The sequence below is a fragment of the Miniopterus natalensis genome, chromosome 4 (genome assembly GCF_054644295.1).
Source record: "Miniopterus natalensis isolate mMinNat1 chromosome 4, mMinNat1.hap1, whole genome shotgun sequence".
NCBI classification, from domain to species: Eukaryota; Metazoa; Chordata; class Mammalia; order Chiroptera; family Miniopteridae; genus Miniopterus; species Miniopterus natalensis.
In genome coordinates this window covers 84,805,626-84,824,083 of record NC_142084.1, presented here as the reverse complement: position 1 = coordinate 84,824,083, position 18,458 = coordinate 84,805,626, and the positions used below count along the sequence as shown (strand labels likewise).

The 18,458-nt window shown below is 48.8% G+C and overlaps 1 protein-coding gene across 1 annotated transcript in view; it reads right to left on the bottom strand.

The window, feature by feature from the left end:
• The window catches only part of CYFIP2 (cytoplasmic FMR1 interacting protein 2), a 100,267-nt gene that overhangs the window by 53,439 nt on the left and 28,370 nt on the right, over window positions 1–18,458 (bottom strand). Inside the window, exons 9-18 of the mRNA XM_087816945.1 lie at window positions 16,281–16,385; window positions 13,869–13,960; window positions 12,200–12,317; window positions 9,805–9,924; window positions 9,162–9,287; window positions 7,404–7,570; window positions 6,504–6,651; window positions 3,224–3,377; window positions 2,112–2,268; window positions 1,577–1,673 (exon numbers count right to left, since the gene is read on the bottom strand). Coding sequence (XP_087673071.1) covers window positions 1,577–1,673; window positions 2,112–2,268; window positions 3,224–3,377; window positions 6,504–6,651; window positions 7,404–7,570; window positions 9,162–9,287; window positions 9,805–9,924; window positions 12,200–12,317; window positions 13,869–13,960; window positions 16,281–16,385 — 1,284 coding nt within the window. The remainder of the gene's footprint in view (window positions 1–1,576; window positions 1,674–2,111; window positions 2,269–3,223; window positions 3,378–6,503; window positions 6,652–7,403; window positions 7,571–9,161; window positions 9,288–9,804; window positions 9,925–12,199; window positions 12,318–13,868; window positions 13,961–16,280; window positions 16,386–18,458) is intronic.

Below are 18,458 nucleotides of genomic sequence, written 5' to 3'. Positions count from 1 at the left end.
AAAGCTTGGGTATCCCATACATATACATGAGGTCCTTCATGGTGTGGAACAGGGTTTGGGGGTGGGAAGAGAAAGGGGGCTGGAGACAGAGGAGAGGTTCGCATTGCATTTCAACTCCCACAGGAATGAGAGGATCTAGAAACAAGGTAGCCTCTCTATTAGCTTTCCTTTGGAAGATATAAACTTACAAATGAATTTGGTGATACTGCATACCCTAAAACATTCATGTCTTTCCTTTATAAATAAGAATGGCTTATATTTATATGACAATTTTACCTAATGGGCCTCATTCTATGTTTATATAACCCCACATACTTAAGTAGAACAGAGACTATCATTTCATTTTCCAGAAGGCAAAACTAAGTCATTAGTGCCTTTGATCTCATGTTTCTGTTCCTTGTTATCCCATAGTAGGGCTGTACTTCCTAACTCCTCTCTGAAAGAAGGTATAGCTGTGTGACTTGCTTTGACCAATGACACGTGTGACCTTTGGGTAGAAGCTTTAAACATTAGAGTGTGATTCACTCTAACTCTTCCCACTGCCATGGCAACTAGCAAATCTTTTAGATGGGTCCCAGATTGAAGACTACATGGAACAGAGCCCTCAGCCAACCCATAATGGACAAATAAACCTTTGGTTTCAAGCTACTAAGAATGTGGGTTTGGTTGTTACTGCATCACAACCTAGCTTATCCTGACCATTACAGAAATAAAGCCATTGAGTGACTCTCTAGTAAATACCTTAACAGTTGAGAGGATTACTATTTCAGTCCTGTCAGTACTAGACAGAGACTCTGTGACCTTGGGGTAATGGCACTTGACCACCTGAAGTCTCAGATTTATTACCCGTTAAATAGACAGTAACACAGACATCTTTAAATGGTTATAAAGATGATTTGAAATGTTTATATAGTGCTTAGCACTGTGCCTGGCAAGTGGTAAATATATAATAATTGATAGGTGTATTACTGCTGTCATTATTAGTCAAGCAATCAAGGCATAAAAGAACCAGTGAAAAATTAATTTTACCCAAGCAGTCCTAACATTTGCCATCCCTTAAACATTTGAAAAAGAAAGGCCATCATCCTGCTCTAGGTCATTTTGGACGATCACGATGTATATAAAGACCACTCTCTGGAACAAGTCTTTGATCCTATGCTATGGTCCCCCCCAAATTCATATGTTGAGATCTTAACCCCCAAGGGTGATGGTATTAGGAGGTGGGGCCTTTTGGGCTGATTAGGTCATGAGGGTGAAGCTCTCATGACTGGGATTAGTGCCCTTATAGAAAAGACCCCAAGCGCTCCCTTGCCCCTTCCACCTCGTGAGGACGCAGTGAGAAGTCTGTGACCCTGAAGAGTGGCCTTACCCAACCATGCTGGCACCCTGATCTCGGATGTCCAGCCTCCAGAACAGTGAGAAATAAACGTCTGTTGTTTATAAGCCACCAGTCTGTGATATTCTGTTACAACTTGAATGGACTAAGACATCCCACTCGGTGCCCACAGCTAAAGACTGGAAAAGTGCAGCTTCTAGGAACAAGACAGCAGGAGCACAGGGAGAAGCCCCCACTTGCCTCAGCCTCGATCTCGTCGTACAGGAACTGCTTTTTGAACTTGGTCAGAGCATAGTAGGCGCTGTCGTTGTACAGGTCCAGAGGGTAAAGGACATACCTGAAGAGGAAACAACGGCCAGCAGCTTACTAATGATTCCTTACGGCAGGCAGACTTGTGTCTGCTCGGCAGATAGGACACTTGGGCGGAAGATGAGGAAGGTCAGAGACGAGAAAAGAGAACCTGTCAGCACTCTGTTCCCAGCAATCTGCCCATAGAACCCGAAAGTCCATGATGCTAACAATCCAGGGCCTGGGGAAAAATGATTTAGCTTCCTGATCCCCAGAGACGGTAATTTCCCAGCATGACTGTTAGGAGACTGACAGATGGGCTGGTGGACTTCTGAACCTATCTGCAAGGGTGAGTGAGTCAAATCTAGTGTGACCTTGACCGGGCACAACGCCTTATCTGAAAAATTCTGGGAAAAACAGCTCGCTGGCAACCAAGCCTCCACCTGCACCCCTGGAACCTCCTTGCTGGCCCAGTCCTGTGTCTTACTCCATCATGGAAGGTTCTTTGGTTTCCAGAATATGGTCTGTTAGGATCCAGGGCATGGACATCTCAATAGGAAACTGGATTCGCCGGCCCATGGTCAACTCCAAGAAGAATTCTCGGAACCAGAGCTGGGAGAGGTCACAGCACTGCTGCAGGGCTTCTGGAAAGCACAAGAGAAAGGGACTTGGGTTACAGAGGAGGCACCAAAGCGTCTGAGAGCTCATTGTTTTTATGAATTTTTATTGTTATTCTCATGACTGTGCTGAGTACACAGTAGGTCTTTGTAAGGATGACTTGATTGGTAGATATTGCTCTCCTGAACTTGAATGCCAGGCCAACATCTATTTAGAAGACAGGGTTTGCAAAGCTTCAGGGGCAGTGACAGTGCCTGGGGGAGGGGGTGGTGATATTTTAGAGTTTTTGGTACTCCCACAATTTCCATCACCCCCTACAGAGCCACTCTGAAACTACTTGCTATACAAAGTGTCAAGACAGATCTCCAGGTGTCCGCTTTTAACTGGACTTCAGCTCCGTGACCCCTTGTACGTGATAATTCTAAACTCACTGCTCAGAGGCCTTGAAGGCCCTTCCTAGGCTGCTCTCTATGAAGAACTTGGGACTATCGGTTAAGATCTCTCTTCAGTACCAACAGATGTGGTACCACTCCCATGACCCTGGGATGCTACTGTCCCTCTACTCGGCCCTGTCGCACCTGCACACACATCCTACTAACAGGAGAGGAGGATTGGGGGACACAGGATTGGGGTGCAGCCCACAAGCCTCCTTTGCTAACAATGAGCATTAACCTAGGCTGCTGCTTAGATGCAAAATGCTGACCTAGTCCTAGGTGTGTCTGTGCGTATCGCTCTACTAAGGACTTCACAACAGACTGGCCACAGGTGTCTACCAGACAAACATTTCCAGCTAAGTCAGAACAGCTGGACTGGGCCTGGCCTTTTCTAGCTCCTAGAGTCTGCCGGAAAGTGTGCGTTTCTTCCTTGGTGGCAAAACGTGCCACTTGGGGTCAGTGATCACGTCTCTGCCACTTCTGGCCTGGCAGCTTAGTGGCTCTGGGCCCAGGGCATGCCCTCGCCTCCCCAGACCCCGGGGCGCACCGCTGATGTTGAGCAGGTGCGTGAAGAAGAAGGACTGTTTGTGGAAGTCCTCGATGGCCAGGACGATGGGGCCGTCGAGGCTGCTCCGCAGGGTCTTCTTGGAGCCGCTCTTGTCTGCGATGAGCGACTCGAGCATGGTCCGCACCATGTACAGCTTGAAAAGGAAAGGTTGACAGGTCAGGCGCTGGCCCTCCATCCGGGGGCAAGGCTGCTTTGTATTGAATTTATGTATATATGTTTTTCATAGATGTCTCCCCTTAAAAAGCTTTGTTTTAGGAAGCACCCATTTGGGGGTTGAAACATGTAAACTTTCAAGAGGGAGACTAGCCAGCCCGGGAAGCAATTCTGTCCGGGGCCTGCGGCATCCCTGGGTAGTTGAGGCCCAGGCTCCTGCCTGCTCTGCTTGGCCAAGGGCACGGGCATCTGAAGAGCCACTCCCTGCCTTCCTGGACGGCCGCGCTGGCACCGTGGGTGGAGCACTGGACTGAGAGTCAAAAGATTGGGGCGCCAAGGCCCGGCATTGCCGCTGACCTGCTGTGTGACCTTGGGCAACAAAGGCCACTCTGGACCTCAGTTTTCTTATCTGCCAACGTGAGGAGGTTGCAGCAGATGCTTTCTCAAACCAGTCCCTTTCATCTCTAACATTGTGAGGAACTGGGAAATGGGATATGATCAGAACAAGCCCCCCACCACCTCAAGTTTCTGACCCTCAGCATTTTGAATCCATTACTGAGGAATTTCGCCCTCTGGTGGCACCAGCTGCGTTGCACAGCCTGCAGAATCCTGGGTGCAAAGCCGGTGAAGATCGGTACTTACACAGGAGCCTACTAGACAATTAACTCCCTCTTACAGAGGACCTTAAGTGCAAAGGGTACAAGTGCTAATCTAGCTCTTTCCACATCATTTGTCTTTGAATCTTAGGGCCGGAAGGGGCCTTGAGGAGCCAGGCTAGTCCGTTCCTGCTGCCTCCTGAAGAAGTGTACCCAAACCGACCCAGCCAGGCGGTGTTATACCAGGGATCGGCAGCCTCTTCGGCCCTGTGTGCCACCAGTGGGGTGAAACAAAGCCCGCGGGGACCACTGGCAGGCCTAAGACATAGGTAGGAGAGAGGAGGAGGGAATGGGAGGGCAGGAGAGACAGGGAAGAGGGAGAGAGAAAAGAGAGAGAGAGAGAAAAGCAAGAGGTATTGTATACGGTGGGAAAGCTGTCACAACTGCTAGGGGCCACTTGCCGACCACCTCTCCACCTCTGAGATGCTCCAACCTCCCTCTGCCACCACGTCCATCCTCGCTGCCTCTGGACCTTCTCTGGGACCTCACCCACCATGCGCCTGGCACGGAGCGGGGCAGTGTGGCCACAGGAAGGAGTGGCCCGCCATCCCTGCCATAGCCTTCCCCTTAGGTAAAGGGGCGACCGTGGATGCCGGTTTATCCGACGTCTACCTACTGCAACCTTGTGGGTGGGCGTATCTATCATCTCTAAGAATCCAGGAGCACTGTTCTAACGATGGCCTCTGGAGGCCTCAAAGAAAGCACTTTCCGTCCCTCCATGTAGGCGCTGACTGATTTATATATCAAATTCTAACTACTTAAAAATCCGTTTTGTCCATAAGAGGGGAAACTCTCTTCCCACCTACTTTTACTCAACAGAGCGTGTGACTCGCCAGCACCGTCAACATCCCAGCTACACTGGATGCCCTTATCCGAAGGCTCTAGCAGAGCCCCGGGGTGGGAGTCAGGAGACCTGGTTCTTGTCCCACCTCAACCTGTGACTCACCTTGTGGCTTGGACAAGTCACTTCCCCTCCCTGGACCTCAGTTTCCCCATCTGTAAAATAGGGGGAGGGGACTAGGACTAGTTTGTCTCTAAGGGTTCTTTCAGCTCTGACTGTCTAGGAGCCTATTAAATGCATCTGTGCCACCTAACACGACTCTGGGGTGCTGAGGGGGCTGACTGTTGGTGACATTCACCTTTCACTTGTCTATATAAGTAGTCCTCCTCTCTCTCTGCCTGCTGACCCCCCTCTCTCGCCCTCCTCCATTCCAGTTTTTCCTTTGCTTTGTCCGTCTGTCCCTCACTCATGTCTTACAGCTCAAAGAAACACCTAAAGCCCTGCTCACCCCCTCTGGTGCATTCTGGGCTAGAAAGGTCTCTGGCCCCTAACATTACACAGAACAGTTTGGAGAAGCTTCCTTGGGACGGTCCCCAACCAGCAGGTAAGATGAGTGCAAACTGGCCCACGTTTGGTGAAGCCAGGGGAAGTTAACGAGAACAGCGCTGAGAACACATCTCACCCCTGTCCCTCCTCCCCCACCCCTGCCCAGACACAGACACAGACACAGTGAGGAGGGTCAGGGGTGGGCCTCAGATGCTCATCTCAGGTGATTCAAGGACTCAGGATTTCAGATCCGAGAGAGGCTTAAAGGTCATGTGAAGGGGGAGTTCCCAGCCTGGGGTTCTGGGGCCTGTAAGACCTTTAAAAGCTTCAGTGGAGCCGTAAGCTTTTTCCCAAGACCTCAAAAAGCTTACCAGAAACTGTTTACCATTTAAGTAGGTCACAAAGACTTAACTAAAATGACCAGGTTCTTTATTTTATCCCCTGTAATTTTACAACTGCTTTGGATAAGCCACAGGCTACCTGTTGTTGTTGGAACAGCTCCAGTTGGAAACTTTAAATATCTCTGATTACTAAATGTTCTCTAAGGGGTCAAGGCTTTCAATACTTGTATTTGGAGGGCATGGAGGAATAAAAAGGGGAATTTGATCAGTAACACGATTTCATCCAAAGTTTTCATTTAACAGAGAAGATAATCAGAGCTCAGAGAGGTCAAGGCACTTTCCCGAGATCACACAGCAAGTCAGAAGCAGAACTTGTGAATTCCCAAGCTAGGATGGCACTGCAGGGGAAGGGGCAGGGTTCGTTAAAGAGGGACAGGACAGATGCATATAAATTCTACTTTAAACTCCTCCTACATTTTGGAACCAGTCCTGGTATTACCCCCATTTAACAGATTAGACAACTGAGGCACAAAGAGATTACATAACGTGCCCAAGGTCACACAGGTATCTAGGACGAGAATCCAGGTCTCCTGAATCTTAAGCCAGTGGTCCTCCCTCCTACATCAAAACAAGATAGTAGAATAAGACTAGAGCAGCTGCTTGACCCTCCCCCTCCTGCCTGAGGACCCCCAGCCCCAGAGCCCCACGGCCCACCCAGAATGACCTACCATGGCCTGGCTGGCCTGAGTGAGCAGAGCTGGCCTGTGCCCGGAGCCGCTTACCTGCGTGCTGGAGGGCCCCACGGCACGTCGGGGCACCTTGATGTCAAAGCCACCTTTGGGATCCTTCTCCCCTCTCAAGCATGGGTCATTGGGGGGCTCTCGGCCCCCCTCCCAGTCACAGATGGTTTTCCGAATTGCCTGCAGGACACTGGGAAGGAAGAACCAGGCTCAGATCGGGTTTTACCATTAGAAGGAGATAAACACTGCAAGCCTGTTTCTAGAGTCTGTGGTGTCCCAGGACCCCTTTCCTAGAATTCCTGGGGTGCTTGTAGACGGTGCTCATCCTGCCCCCCGACCCCAGAGATGCTGGTTTACCAGACCTGAGGTGCAGCCGCGAGTCTGCATTCTATAGGTGCCCCAGGTGATCCCAAGGCCCACTGGCTAGCTGAGACCTCAGCTCCAAGCCTGTGCAGTGGCAGAGCTCTTGAGCGAGGCAGGACAGCTCTTTCTGTTTTTGGTTCTAGGAGAGTCTCCGTCCATTTAAAGTTTTTTGAAGTTTATTAAAACTGTGTATTTCAAGTTTTGATAGCTTATACTTGTTGCACACTTAACTCCACGTGGCTGTGTGCTTAGGTCTACACTGGATTATCTCATTTCATCAACCCAAGGGCCTACGAGGTAGGAACCACTATGACCCCCATTTTACAGATGAGGGAAAGTGAGGCTCAGAGAAGGGAAGTAACGTGACTGAGTTCACATAACTGGATAGCGGTGGATAAGGGCTTCCAACCCAAAGACCGAGGACCAATTCCTCTAATGTCCAGTCTCCTGAGAAGGCGTCCTGAGGCCTGCTGGAGGGGCTGTGTGTTCAGAGGCTGCCCTGCAGGGACCTTCCTCTGTGTTCTGCACCTTGCACCTGATTTTCCAGGTGCCCCTGAAAAGGGCCACCCGAAGGCCCACCTGATGAGGACGTTCTTCTTCTTCCGCACCGCCTGCCTCAGGGGCTCGCGCAGGGTCACCTGGGCGAAGTCCTGCAGGGCGGCGTAGATGGTGTTCCTGATGGCCTGGTTGAAGACGCTCTCCATCCTGCCCATGAGCACCTGCAGGCCTTTGATCATGGCGATCACCTGGCGGGCACAGATCAAGGTCGGGCTCACCTTGGCACGCCTGTCCGTCCAGGACCCTTCTCCGCATCGTCGGGAGGGCGCCAGGTGAGGCGTGGAGAAATTTTTTGTTGAAATGGAATGAAACAATTAAGGAATGAGCTTAGGTAATACACCATGTCCTTCCTCAAACCTTACAGAGAAAAGAACATTGGAGGTTGGGGAAATGGCGAGAAGAGAGCTCAGGAGGCGAGCGACGACTTTCATTGGAATCACAAGTGTAATGGTTTTGCTGCAGAGAAGCTTTAGTGAGAGAAATGTTGTAGTGGGACAGAAGCCTAAAGAAAAGAAACGACACGTTATAAAAGAAGCTGGGCTCCTGGCTAGAGATGCAAAGAGGACATGAGGGAACAAAGGAAGAAACAGACAATAAAGATCCCTCAGAATAACTCCAAACACAGCGGACTGATCTGTGAGACCTGCAGGAAAACCTCTGCAACTTTGGTCCAGGCGGAGATTTCTTAGCTAGAACACAAAAGTCTGAAACCACAAAATAATTGATAAGTTGGACTTTGTCAAAATTAAAAAGTTACTCTTCAAAAGGCATCCCTATGAAAACGAAAGGGCAAAGTCAAAACTCAGTATGAATGAGCCCCCCCCCCCCAAAACAGAAATATCTTCTTGCAATGAGACAAACCAAAAAACAAATTAGAATGTTATAAACCAGGAAAGCAGTGTCTCCCTTCCAGAAACTACCACTATTAATGGTTTGGTAGGAATAAATGTAAATAGTTATGTCCTTCAGTTTTGAGTAAATATGCAAAAGTACATTAATTTTACCATAAATGGCATGATTTTTTACATGTTCTCTAACCTTTTTTTTTAACTTAACAATACACTGTGCACATCTTTCCATGTCAGCACATCCATGTTAGTGGCTGGACAGTATTCGATGACATAGCTGTACCTCCGTTTATGTGACCTGGTCCCACCCTGAAGGACATTTCAGTCGTTTCACATATTTTGGTATTATAAACAATACTGCGTTAAACACCTGTGTGCATACGACTTTGTGCAGTTGGCTTATTTCCCTGGGGTATGTTCCCAGAAGGCCTTCGGGGCCAAGGGGTACGCGCAGTATACATCTGAGTACATCTGAGTAGACTGCTCTTGTAGAAAGGCTGTAAAACGTGAACGGGCCACCCAAGCCCCTGAGAAGGCCTATTTCCCACACTTCGCCCAGCAACGGGCATCACCAACCTTCCAGCTCTTTACCACCTGACCGGTCACCAACGCTCTATCTCATCTTAGTTTCAATCTGTACACTCATCAGTTTGGGCATTTTTCTGAGCCCTTTCAGCCATTTTTTGCTGGTTTGTTTCCTTTTGCCCATTTTTGTAGTGGAGTGAACACATCCCTTTGGATTTTTAAGAACAGGCTGATTTTCTAATCGTTTGTGACAAAGGTGAGTCTGGGGGGTAGAAGGGGGGACAGGGAAGTACACGCACAATAGGGGACCGAGGCTGCTGTCTGGCTCGGAACCACTGCCCCCCACTTTGACCGACCCTGAGCAGCAGCCTGGGGACTGGGGGGACACCGGGGGGTCAGCACCCACCTCCACGAAGGCAAATTTCTCCTCGCTGGTGTAGTTGTAGCGCGTGGCTCGCTCGTACTCCTCCGCCGTGCCGGGGCAGTCCTTGTTACAGAACTTGTCCGTGGGGTGCACCAGCTTCCAGGAGTACTGGGGGGATGGGAAGAGCCCACATGTCCATCAGCGGGGCAACGGGCAGACAAAACAAGGCGTGACCGTGCCCCGGGAGACTACTCAGCCAGAGAAGGGAATGAAACACTGAATTGCCCCACAGCATCGATGGCTCTTGAAAACATACAAAGTAAAAGAAGCCAGCCACAAAAGACCACATATTATTGGACTGTACTTGTAGAAAACATCCAGAATTGGAAAATTGATGGAGACAGAAAGTAGCCTGTGTAGGGCTGGGGAGACAGGGAGTGGGTTATGTGTGTGTGTGATTGTATTTTTGAGGTGATGAAGTGTTCTAAATGTGTGGTTGGTTGCACAGCTCTGTAAATATACTGAAAACCGGTGAATCACATTTTAAATGGGTGAATGCCATGGCATGTGAATTATGTTTTAGTAAAGCTGCTCTGAAAAGAGTGCTTGGGGAGAGGCAGGGGCAGAAAGGTTCCACGTGAACAGAGGTGGGTCTGAGGGGCAGCCTCCGCTCTGAGACACCTACCACCTCCATGACGTGGGCACTCCACTTGGACAAAAGCTGCAGGCCCCGCAAGGCCAGGTCGAAGAGCTCGCGGTATTCCTCGTCCGACTTCTGGCTGTCCAGCCCGGAGCCCGTCACCACCTGGGGAGCAGCAGCCGTCACCCTCAACATCCACATGCCTGGCACCTCGATACATTACTTCATTGATTCCCCGAAGAACGCTACAAGGAGGTGCTGCTAGGATATCCCCTTGACAGATAAACTGAGGCTCAGACAGGGCCTTGCTGAAGGCCGCATGGCTTGTGCATGGCCGAGGGTTCACACTCAGGTGAGTGATGCCAGCACCCCCACCCACAACCACCCTGGTGTATCTCATCACGGTGGCTTTCAGGCTTTTCTGACTGCAGTTTACAGGGGGAAATGCATACTATAGACTCAGGGATGCATACCTATCTAGAGATATTAAATATATACATGAAGCATTCGTCACAAAGCAACTTTACTCTTAATACATGGGATTTCCTCTGATTTCTATTCTATTTCCCACAAAAATACTCATCACATAACACTAAACGGATTTCACAACTCATTAATTAGACACTAGTGAAGACACACCTATTTGCATGTGTAATATTCCACAGTGAGATGTAACATGTAGCTATGCATGTGCAAAGACATAACGTGTGTGTGTACATATGTATGCACGTGCACACATATACATTCAGAGCCATCCTCGTTATTTGTGGATTCTGTATTTGTGAATTTGCCTACTTACTAACATTTACTTGTAACCTCAAAATCAATACCCGCAGCCCCTTCGTGGCCATGCACAGACACACGCTGAGTGACAAAAAATTTGGGTCATGTCCCCAGCTGAGGCTGAACAAGGCGAGGCTCTGCCTTCTGGTTTCAGCTTCCGCACGCTACACAAGTGCCCTTTCTGCGGTTTATTTTGTGCCACATTTCTCACATTTTTGTACTTTTCATTACTGGTGATTTCACTATTTATAATGGCCCTGAGCCTGGTGCTGAAGTTCTGTCCCGAAGGCTAAGAAGTGCCTTTCGGAGGAAACATGTTTTGGACTTGCTTTCTTCAGGCACGAATGATAGTGCTGTTGCCTGTGAGTTAATGTTCATGAGTCAACAATAACGACTACCTAAGGTGTCTTTAAACAGAAAAGGCACAGAAAACAAGTACGATGAAAATGTTGTGACCAGAGACTCAGAGGAACCTGGCCCTGAGTTTCCCCCGGAAGCAATGGTTCCATTTCGTTAATTCAGGGCTCACGGCCACCCACTTTATAGGACGTAACTACTGCGAATAATAACTGTCCGCATATACACATGTATAAAGCATATGATCTCAAAAATAACTCTGAGCCCGGCTCATTCTCAGACCACGCCAAAACTTGACAAGGAATAAAGAAAACCCCTGCACTTAAATTAGCCCCATAGCTTTAGCTCAGTTGACTGGCCCAGATGGTTAAGAAAGTCAGAGGTTTGTGCATGACCCTGGTCTGTGTCCACTGGCCTAAATACCACACCGCCTGCATCTGTCTGGCTGTCCTCATTCCAAACACATTGCCTCTTTGATAGAAGACATTTCTGAAATTGGGTTTGGGTTTGGAAAGCATGCGCCCTGTGGTTGCGGCCACATGGTAGAACCAGTGAGCAAACGTGGGACGGGGCAGTCATCCATCCAGGAGCTCCAGGTAATAAAGGAACTCGACTCAGGGGACCTGTGCTACTAAACCAACATATACACTTATCGGAAGGGTTTATGTGGGACGAGACCCAGAAGGATATATACACCCAAACATTAATCATAGTTGGTTCTGGGTGGTAGGATTTTACGTGATTGATTTTCCCTCCTTTTGTACATCTCTATTTTTTCTGTGGTTTGAACATTTATTTTGTCCCTAATTGTATTTTCTGGTTCATTTAACGATCATTCATCACTGTGTAGTTTTAAAATATTTAGACGGTATTATGAGCATGCATGTTCAGAACTCTGTTTCTCTTGCTATTTAGGGCGGAGATGGTCTGGAACATTTACAGACTAACAATTACTAACAATTACCAATTACTCTCTGTTAGGCCCAATGTGTTTTCCATGCATCACAGTTTAATTCTCTCAATGAACCTTTCTGGCTACTATTACCCTCATTCTGCAGAGGAGGAAACTGAGGCACAGAGATGCTAAATAACCTGTGATGGTCAGCAGCAGAACCAGAATCAAATCCAGTTGTGCGGCTCTAAAACCCATGCTCGTGGCCAGCCTGCCTTCCCGCCTCCGATGTGTATTCCCTCACTTCTGCTTTCCACGATCTCTGCAGTCATTTCTTTCCTACCTGGTCTTCACCCCTTCTCACCCGGGCCCACATGGGCCTCCATTCCCCAGCCAGAGCAAGCTCACCTCACTGTTGCTGTAGCGAGCGAGTTCGGAGATGAAGCGGATATGGTCATCTCGGATCTGAACCATCTGCTCGCAGATGTTGTACTGGGGGCTGATGCTGCTCTGGGTGCAAGTCCACCTGGGCAGAAAAGCACAGGGTCGGGGCAGGTCCTGGACTCAGGCGCCTGGTGGGACAGGCTCCTTCCACTCACATGTTGCTCCTGGTGCCCAGCCAAGGTGGCTGGCCCCCCTGGGCAGAACCAAGAGGTAACCCAGACATGAGCAAGACAGCCTGTTCATCCCACACGAGTGGACCAGCCCTTCCTACTCTTCTAAGACCCAGTTGTAGGCTTTTCCAGATACCTTGTGTCCACGTACTTACCAGTTATACAGGTGAGAACGGAACTGCAGCCTCTCTAGGGCTACAAAGGGCTGGAATCCACGCCAAGGAAAAGCAAGATGGGTGACCTCCCAAACCTGTCTCCTGACTCTGACATCCTGTGGCTGACACTGGCTTTGAAGGGTCCTTTGGGGAGGGACTAAGGAAACCTGAAGGGACTGTGCTCTTTCAACAGTGAACTGGTAGCACGCAAGCAAACACTCCATGGTGAGGGGCGCCATGGTCATTCTCTCTCTCTCTCTCCTCACCCTTCTTCTTCCCCCTCCTATTTCTCCTCAACTCTTGATTTTGAAACATATCATTGGGAAACCCATCCTAAACTGGAGAGAAAATGAATGAATAAAAGTCTTTACTCTCCTTTCCCAAGAGAAAAAAGACAGCCCCCCCCACCCTCTTTGGCCATCTAGTGTTGGGTGACCCAGTAGACAAGTTAAAAGCCACCTAAGGCAGAGCAACGTCCTGGCAAGAATTTAATATTTCAAAAGGAGCCCTGAAGTGGCCCTCAGAATACTCAGGGTGGTGATACACTTCCTCATGTTTGTACTTTGGCTTTAGTTTTTCCCAAAGGTCACCAGTGTAGGCATGGGGACACGATCACTCAGACCACGGACATCCCACCCTGGCCACATCGCCGTTCCCAACCAACCAACTCCAGGTAGTAGAGGATTCATGCAGATAATGTGAGGACATGAGTTCAGCATTCTTGACTCCGTGCTTTTCCTAGAAATCCTCCCCCTACACTAGCAGCCGGCGAGTTGAGACGCAGGCAGAAGAAACCTCCTAACCACCCCAGAGATACAGGCTGTCGCTGGGTGGGCCCTACTCCCAGGAGGCACTGACGGCCCAGACCCGGGTGTCAGCACAGATTCCCTAGGATGGTGGTTTATAAAAGGCCCCAGGGGTGAGCCGCTCAACCACTTCACGGTTGGAACAGCTCAAACCATACACACCATGTATACTTACTGTATGGACACAAAACCTGAAGACAGAATCAGGGTGATAAAAGATGACGTCACCTTGCTCCACCTGACCACCGAGGGCCAGGAAGGAGGACTCCTGCTGTCCCACTGCGGCTGGGACAGAGAAGGGGCATGGCTGTGCTCTGAGCACTTTTGAACCCCAGCAGCAAAGGGCGGATACAAAAGGACTCGGAGCACCCTCCGCTGCTCCCCTCTGGAGTCCACCTGCCCAGGGCTCTGGGGAGGGAGGAGGGGCTGAAGTGGCCCCTCGGCCCCCTGCCCGGGCTGGGCGGCCTCGCGGGAGCCGAGAGACATTACGGCAGGCACTCACTTGGACTTGTTCTCTTCATAGTGAGCACTGGTCTTAATGTATCTGGCCAGCTCTATCTGCATGTCGCCGAAAAGGGGCACCACCTGCAGCTGCTGCAAAGGAAGCAAACACAGCGCGTGAGACGCCGAGGGGGAACCAGGTGGCTGCCTGCCACCAGGGGCGGCAGGGTCCGTGTGCCTCCGGACTGAGCCCTAGTTTCTGCTTCCGATGCTGCTTCCATGGGACCCTGGAGCCAAAAAGAGCCCCAGCCCACATACGCGTCCCCTGCCTTCAACCAACCATATGTTCCAGCAACTCAGCCCAGAGAGGCAAAGTGTCTTGTTCAAGGTCACCCAGCAGGCAGAGCGGGTCAAGGAGGAGGGCCAGATGGCCTGCCTCCCAGGGCAGGGTCCCTTCTGCTCTAATTTTCCTTGGATTAGATGATCCTTCCTGCTTGGAACTCTGGGCTAGGAGTGGCTGCCTGGTCTGCTGCTGGCCGTGTGCAGTGTTCCTGAGAAACTCGCGTGAAGTCACTGAAATCATGGCACCTACCACCAGAGGGCAGACAAGTCCCATCTGAAGAACAGGAGAGGCGCGGGGAGGCTGGCATTTATGGTCTGCTTCTGACATCCTAGGCATTTTGCCAAGCACTTCAAAACCAGAGGATTTTGAGGGCAGAGAAACTACTCTGTATGATACCATAGTGGTGGATACATGTCACTGTGCATTTGTCAAAACCCATAGAATGTACAATGTCAAGAGTGACCCTTAACGCCAACTATGGACTTTGGGTGACAATGATGGGTCAATGTAGGTTCATCAATTATAACAAATGCACCACTCCATGGGGTATACTGGTAATGGGGGAGGCTGTGCATGAGTGGGGGGAGGGGTGGCAGGTATAAGGAAATCTTCATTACTTTCTGCTCAACTTTGCTGTGAACCTAAAACTGCTCTAAAAAATAAAGTCTTTTATGACGAATCTCAGGGGGATGGAGAAGGGCGGGTGGGCGGAGGGGGAGAGAGTAACCAAAGAATTTATGTGCATATATGCACAGCCCAAGGACACGGACAATGGTGGGGAGAGGGACTGGGGAGGGGGAAGGGATGGGGTGGAATGCGTCATTAGGGAGAAAAAGGGACATCTGTAATATTTTAAACAAAAATAAAATTAAATAATAATAATAATAAAGTCTTTTAAACAAAACAAAAAATAGTATCTCAAGCTATACAATAACCCTTTGAGGTCAGTACTGTTATCATTTCCATTTCAGAGATGAAGTAACTGAGGCTCAGGGAGCTTGAGTGCTTTTTTTTTCCATAAAGTCAGACCAGCTAGAAGTCAAGGAGCCAGGATTATGAGCCAGGGCTCTGGCTACCTATGTAACCCCACTGAACCCTAGAGGGAACCCTATAAAGTAGACCCCCTTAGCACTCACAGGAGGCTGGGGGACTCAGTCTCCGAGGTTTCGTGACCTTTCCCAAAGTCATCCAGCTACTAAGTGGCAGAGTCGGACTAAAGCCTGGCCCGCTGGAAGCGATGCTCTAGTCTTCCACTCCACCCATCTCATCATGCTGATGGAGGCAGAGACAGACTTTGCAAGGGTCTCCCGAGATAAGCCCTGTTTTCATTTGGAGCAGCTCTGGAGAAAAGTGAAAGTTCCAGCCTCAAAAAGAAGCCAAGGGACAGATGATTTTGGGTGACTTATTTCCCCTTAACCTCAAAGAATTGGCAGGACTCAGGCCCAGCTTGGTGTCCCCCATGTCACACCTGGGAGGGGGTTCTGTTTTGAATGTTAAGCCTGGCATTCCCATATCTAGCCCCTGAGGCTCCACCCCATGTCTGCAGTGCCCAATGCTAGAACCAACTGACAACACAGAATTCAATTCCAAAGTAGGAAATCCCTTGGTGGAAACCTCAAAGGCTTAGCTTAACCACAATGTTTTATTTTTAAAGATTTGGGGTGAGAAGATGAAATCGCTGGGGCACTGGAAGAGACTGGCCTCTGGTGGGCAGGTGAGAGGCTGTGATTTTGCAAATGTCAATCAGTTTAAAATCCAGTCTAATCCTTCTGCTTCTGTGAGCTCTGATTTATAGTGAAAAAAAGCAGGCGCTGTCTTCTGGGATGAACCTCTTTCTTTGCATGGCAAGGGATTTCAGGGAGGGGGAAATGTGGTAGGCATACAGGATCCAGGCAAATCCCAGCTGAATCCTGAGACTTAACCATGTTTGATGCCACAGGGCTGCCTTCTAGCGTAGATTCCTCTACCCAGGGCTGCTGGAGGCCCTGCCATTCTGTCTTCCTCTTCCAGAGGCCTTTAGAACTACAGCCCAGTCAACAAGCCCCACTGCTTGCTGGCTAATTTCATTTCTTTCCGGAGAGGCCATCCATTGGCCCCTGCCCAGCCCCAGCCCCAGCCCCAGGCACTGACCTTAAAGAATTTATCAATTTTGCTGAGGTTGATTCTCTTCTTGGCATCCAGTTTGTAAATGTTACTGACATTTCCATCCATCAGGTAGAGACCAAAGCCCATTACCTGGAGTGAGAAGGGGCAGGTCACATTTGACAGAAAAGTTTCAAAAAACCAAAAAAGTAGGTCTGTGCATGTGCACATACCACACACACACACACACACACACACACCCTGTAGCTATACATTCTATTACAAAAACTCATGTGTCTTCAAATAGAAAAAGACCACATAGGTCTAAATTCAACCTGAAATTTGATTTCTGTGAAGAAATGCAGATGGCTCCTTAGTTTAGTATATGATTATGGTGGCCACTTCTTGAGTCCTTACTATGAGTCAGAGCCTGTGCTGAGGGCTTTCACAGGCATTATCCTTAATTCTCATGATAATCTTATAAGTCAAGTTCAACACAATAAACTTGTTCTATAGATGAGGAATTGAAGGCACAGAGAAGTCAGACAGCTTGCCAAGGTCACACAGTGAGTATACCGCAGAGATAGGATGGGAATCTGGACCCGTCTGACAACATGTACATACTGAGATCCCTCCTGAGAGAGAGGACTGAGTGGTGCTATTGCTGCATCCCTGGGGTCCAGCACATCTCAGGCACTTGAGGAATACTTGCTAAATATTGAATGAATGTAAAACGATTCATCTCTTTCCCCAAGGAAACAATAATAAGGTAAAGATTCCCAATGAGCCATTGGAGATTTTATTTATTTTCTTTTAAAAAACTTTTTCTTTTTGCCTAACAATGCCTAATTGGCAAATTCTTGATATTCCAGTCCATTTAATCATTTCCAGAATGCTGGCTTGCTTTGTTCTTTTAGTCAAACATACAGGGAGCCTCCCTTGGCTCGCAGTTGCTATGTGACCATGGGTAAGTCACATTGGACACATAACGGAGGGAACTAGAGGACTGTTAAAGTTGCATGTTGTCATTCTGCGGGGTGAGTGTCACTTTTCCGCTAGGGGTGAACAGCGCCCCCTACTGGCACCTGTGCTCGCTAACAAACCGCAGAACCGTGCAAGAGCCAAACAGTGTTGGGGCGGGATTGAAGATGCAGGAAATTGAGGACAAAGGCTGAGAAGCTGTGGTGTCTAAGGATTAAAGGCAGGTGAGGGAAAAGGGAGGTCTGAGAATTCGACAGCAGCATCTAAGAGTGCTTGCGGACTGGAAATTGGTACCCCAGTTTGTGGAAGCAGCAATTCTGGGGAGAGCTATGGTAGCTGTCCGGGCACAGCACTGGCGCTGAGAGAGGCCGCGGGCCTTCTCCAGATTTCTGGCTGTGCAGGGGAAGCCAGAGTGAGCAAGTCACAGGTCACACAGCCCTGCAGACTCCGTCCCGGTGCTACGGAAGTGTAAGGAAGAACTCCAACGGGCCTGGGATGCTTAGAGCAGCAAGGGTGAGAGGAAGAAAAGTGAAAACCACCAGGAGACCTTTGAAAGGTGAGGTTCTGGGAAGAAAAAAATCAAAAGGGGCTATGCCGTGTGTACAAAGAATATGGAGGTTGTTCATTTCAGCACTACAGCTTCAGAGAGAAATCAGAAACATCCTAAGCAGCTAACAATAAAATATGGCTCAAGAAAGGAAAGTTCGTCCATATGACATTATTTATCAGCTGCATAATATTCCAATACATTTAATAAAAAGGAAAGAGCTTACACATGCATAATTTATGTATACTGCATATGTTGAAAATACCTAAGCAGAGAAAAATGGGAAGGGAATACATTAAAATGCTAAAAGTGTCACCTCTGGATGGAAAGATTGTGAACGATTTAATTTTTTGTGTGCTTCTTTGTATAGTTCAGATTTTCTACAATGAGAAATATTACTTGAAAATTTAAAACTCAAACTTGTAAATCGATGGATCAAATGTGATGATTTTTGGCAAAACAGAGCAAATGCTGGAAGATTTTGCCTTCCTGTTGAGTTGGTCATTTCTCCTCCTGGAAGTTTGACCTGACAAGGGTATGTACACAAAGGCTGGGCTATAAGAGTGTTCAGTGCAGTTTAACAAACAAATATCCAATGAGTGGGGATTTGTTAAATAACCATGTCCCCATACAATGGAATACTCGGCAGCCATTAACCATTACATTGCAGAAATATCCGTAATGACGTCTGGAAAGGT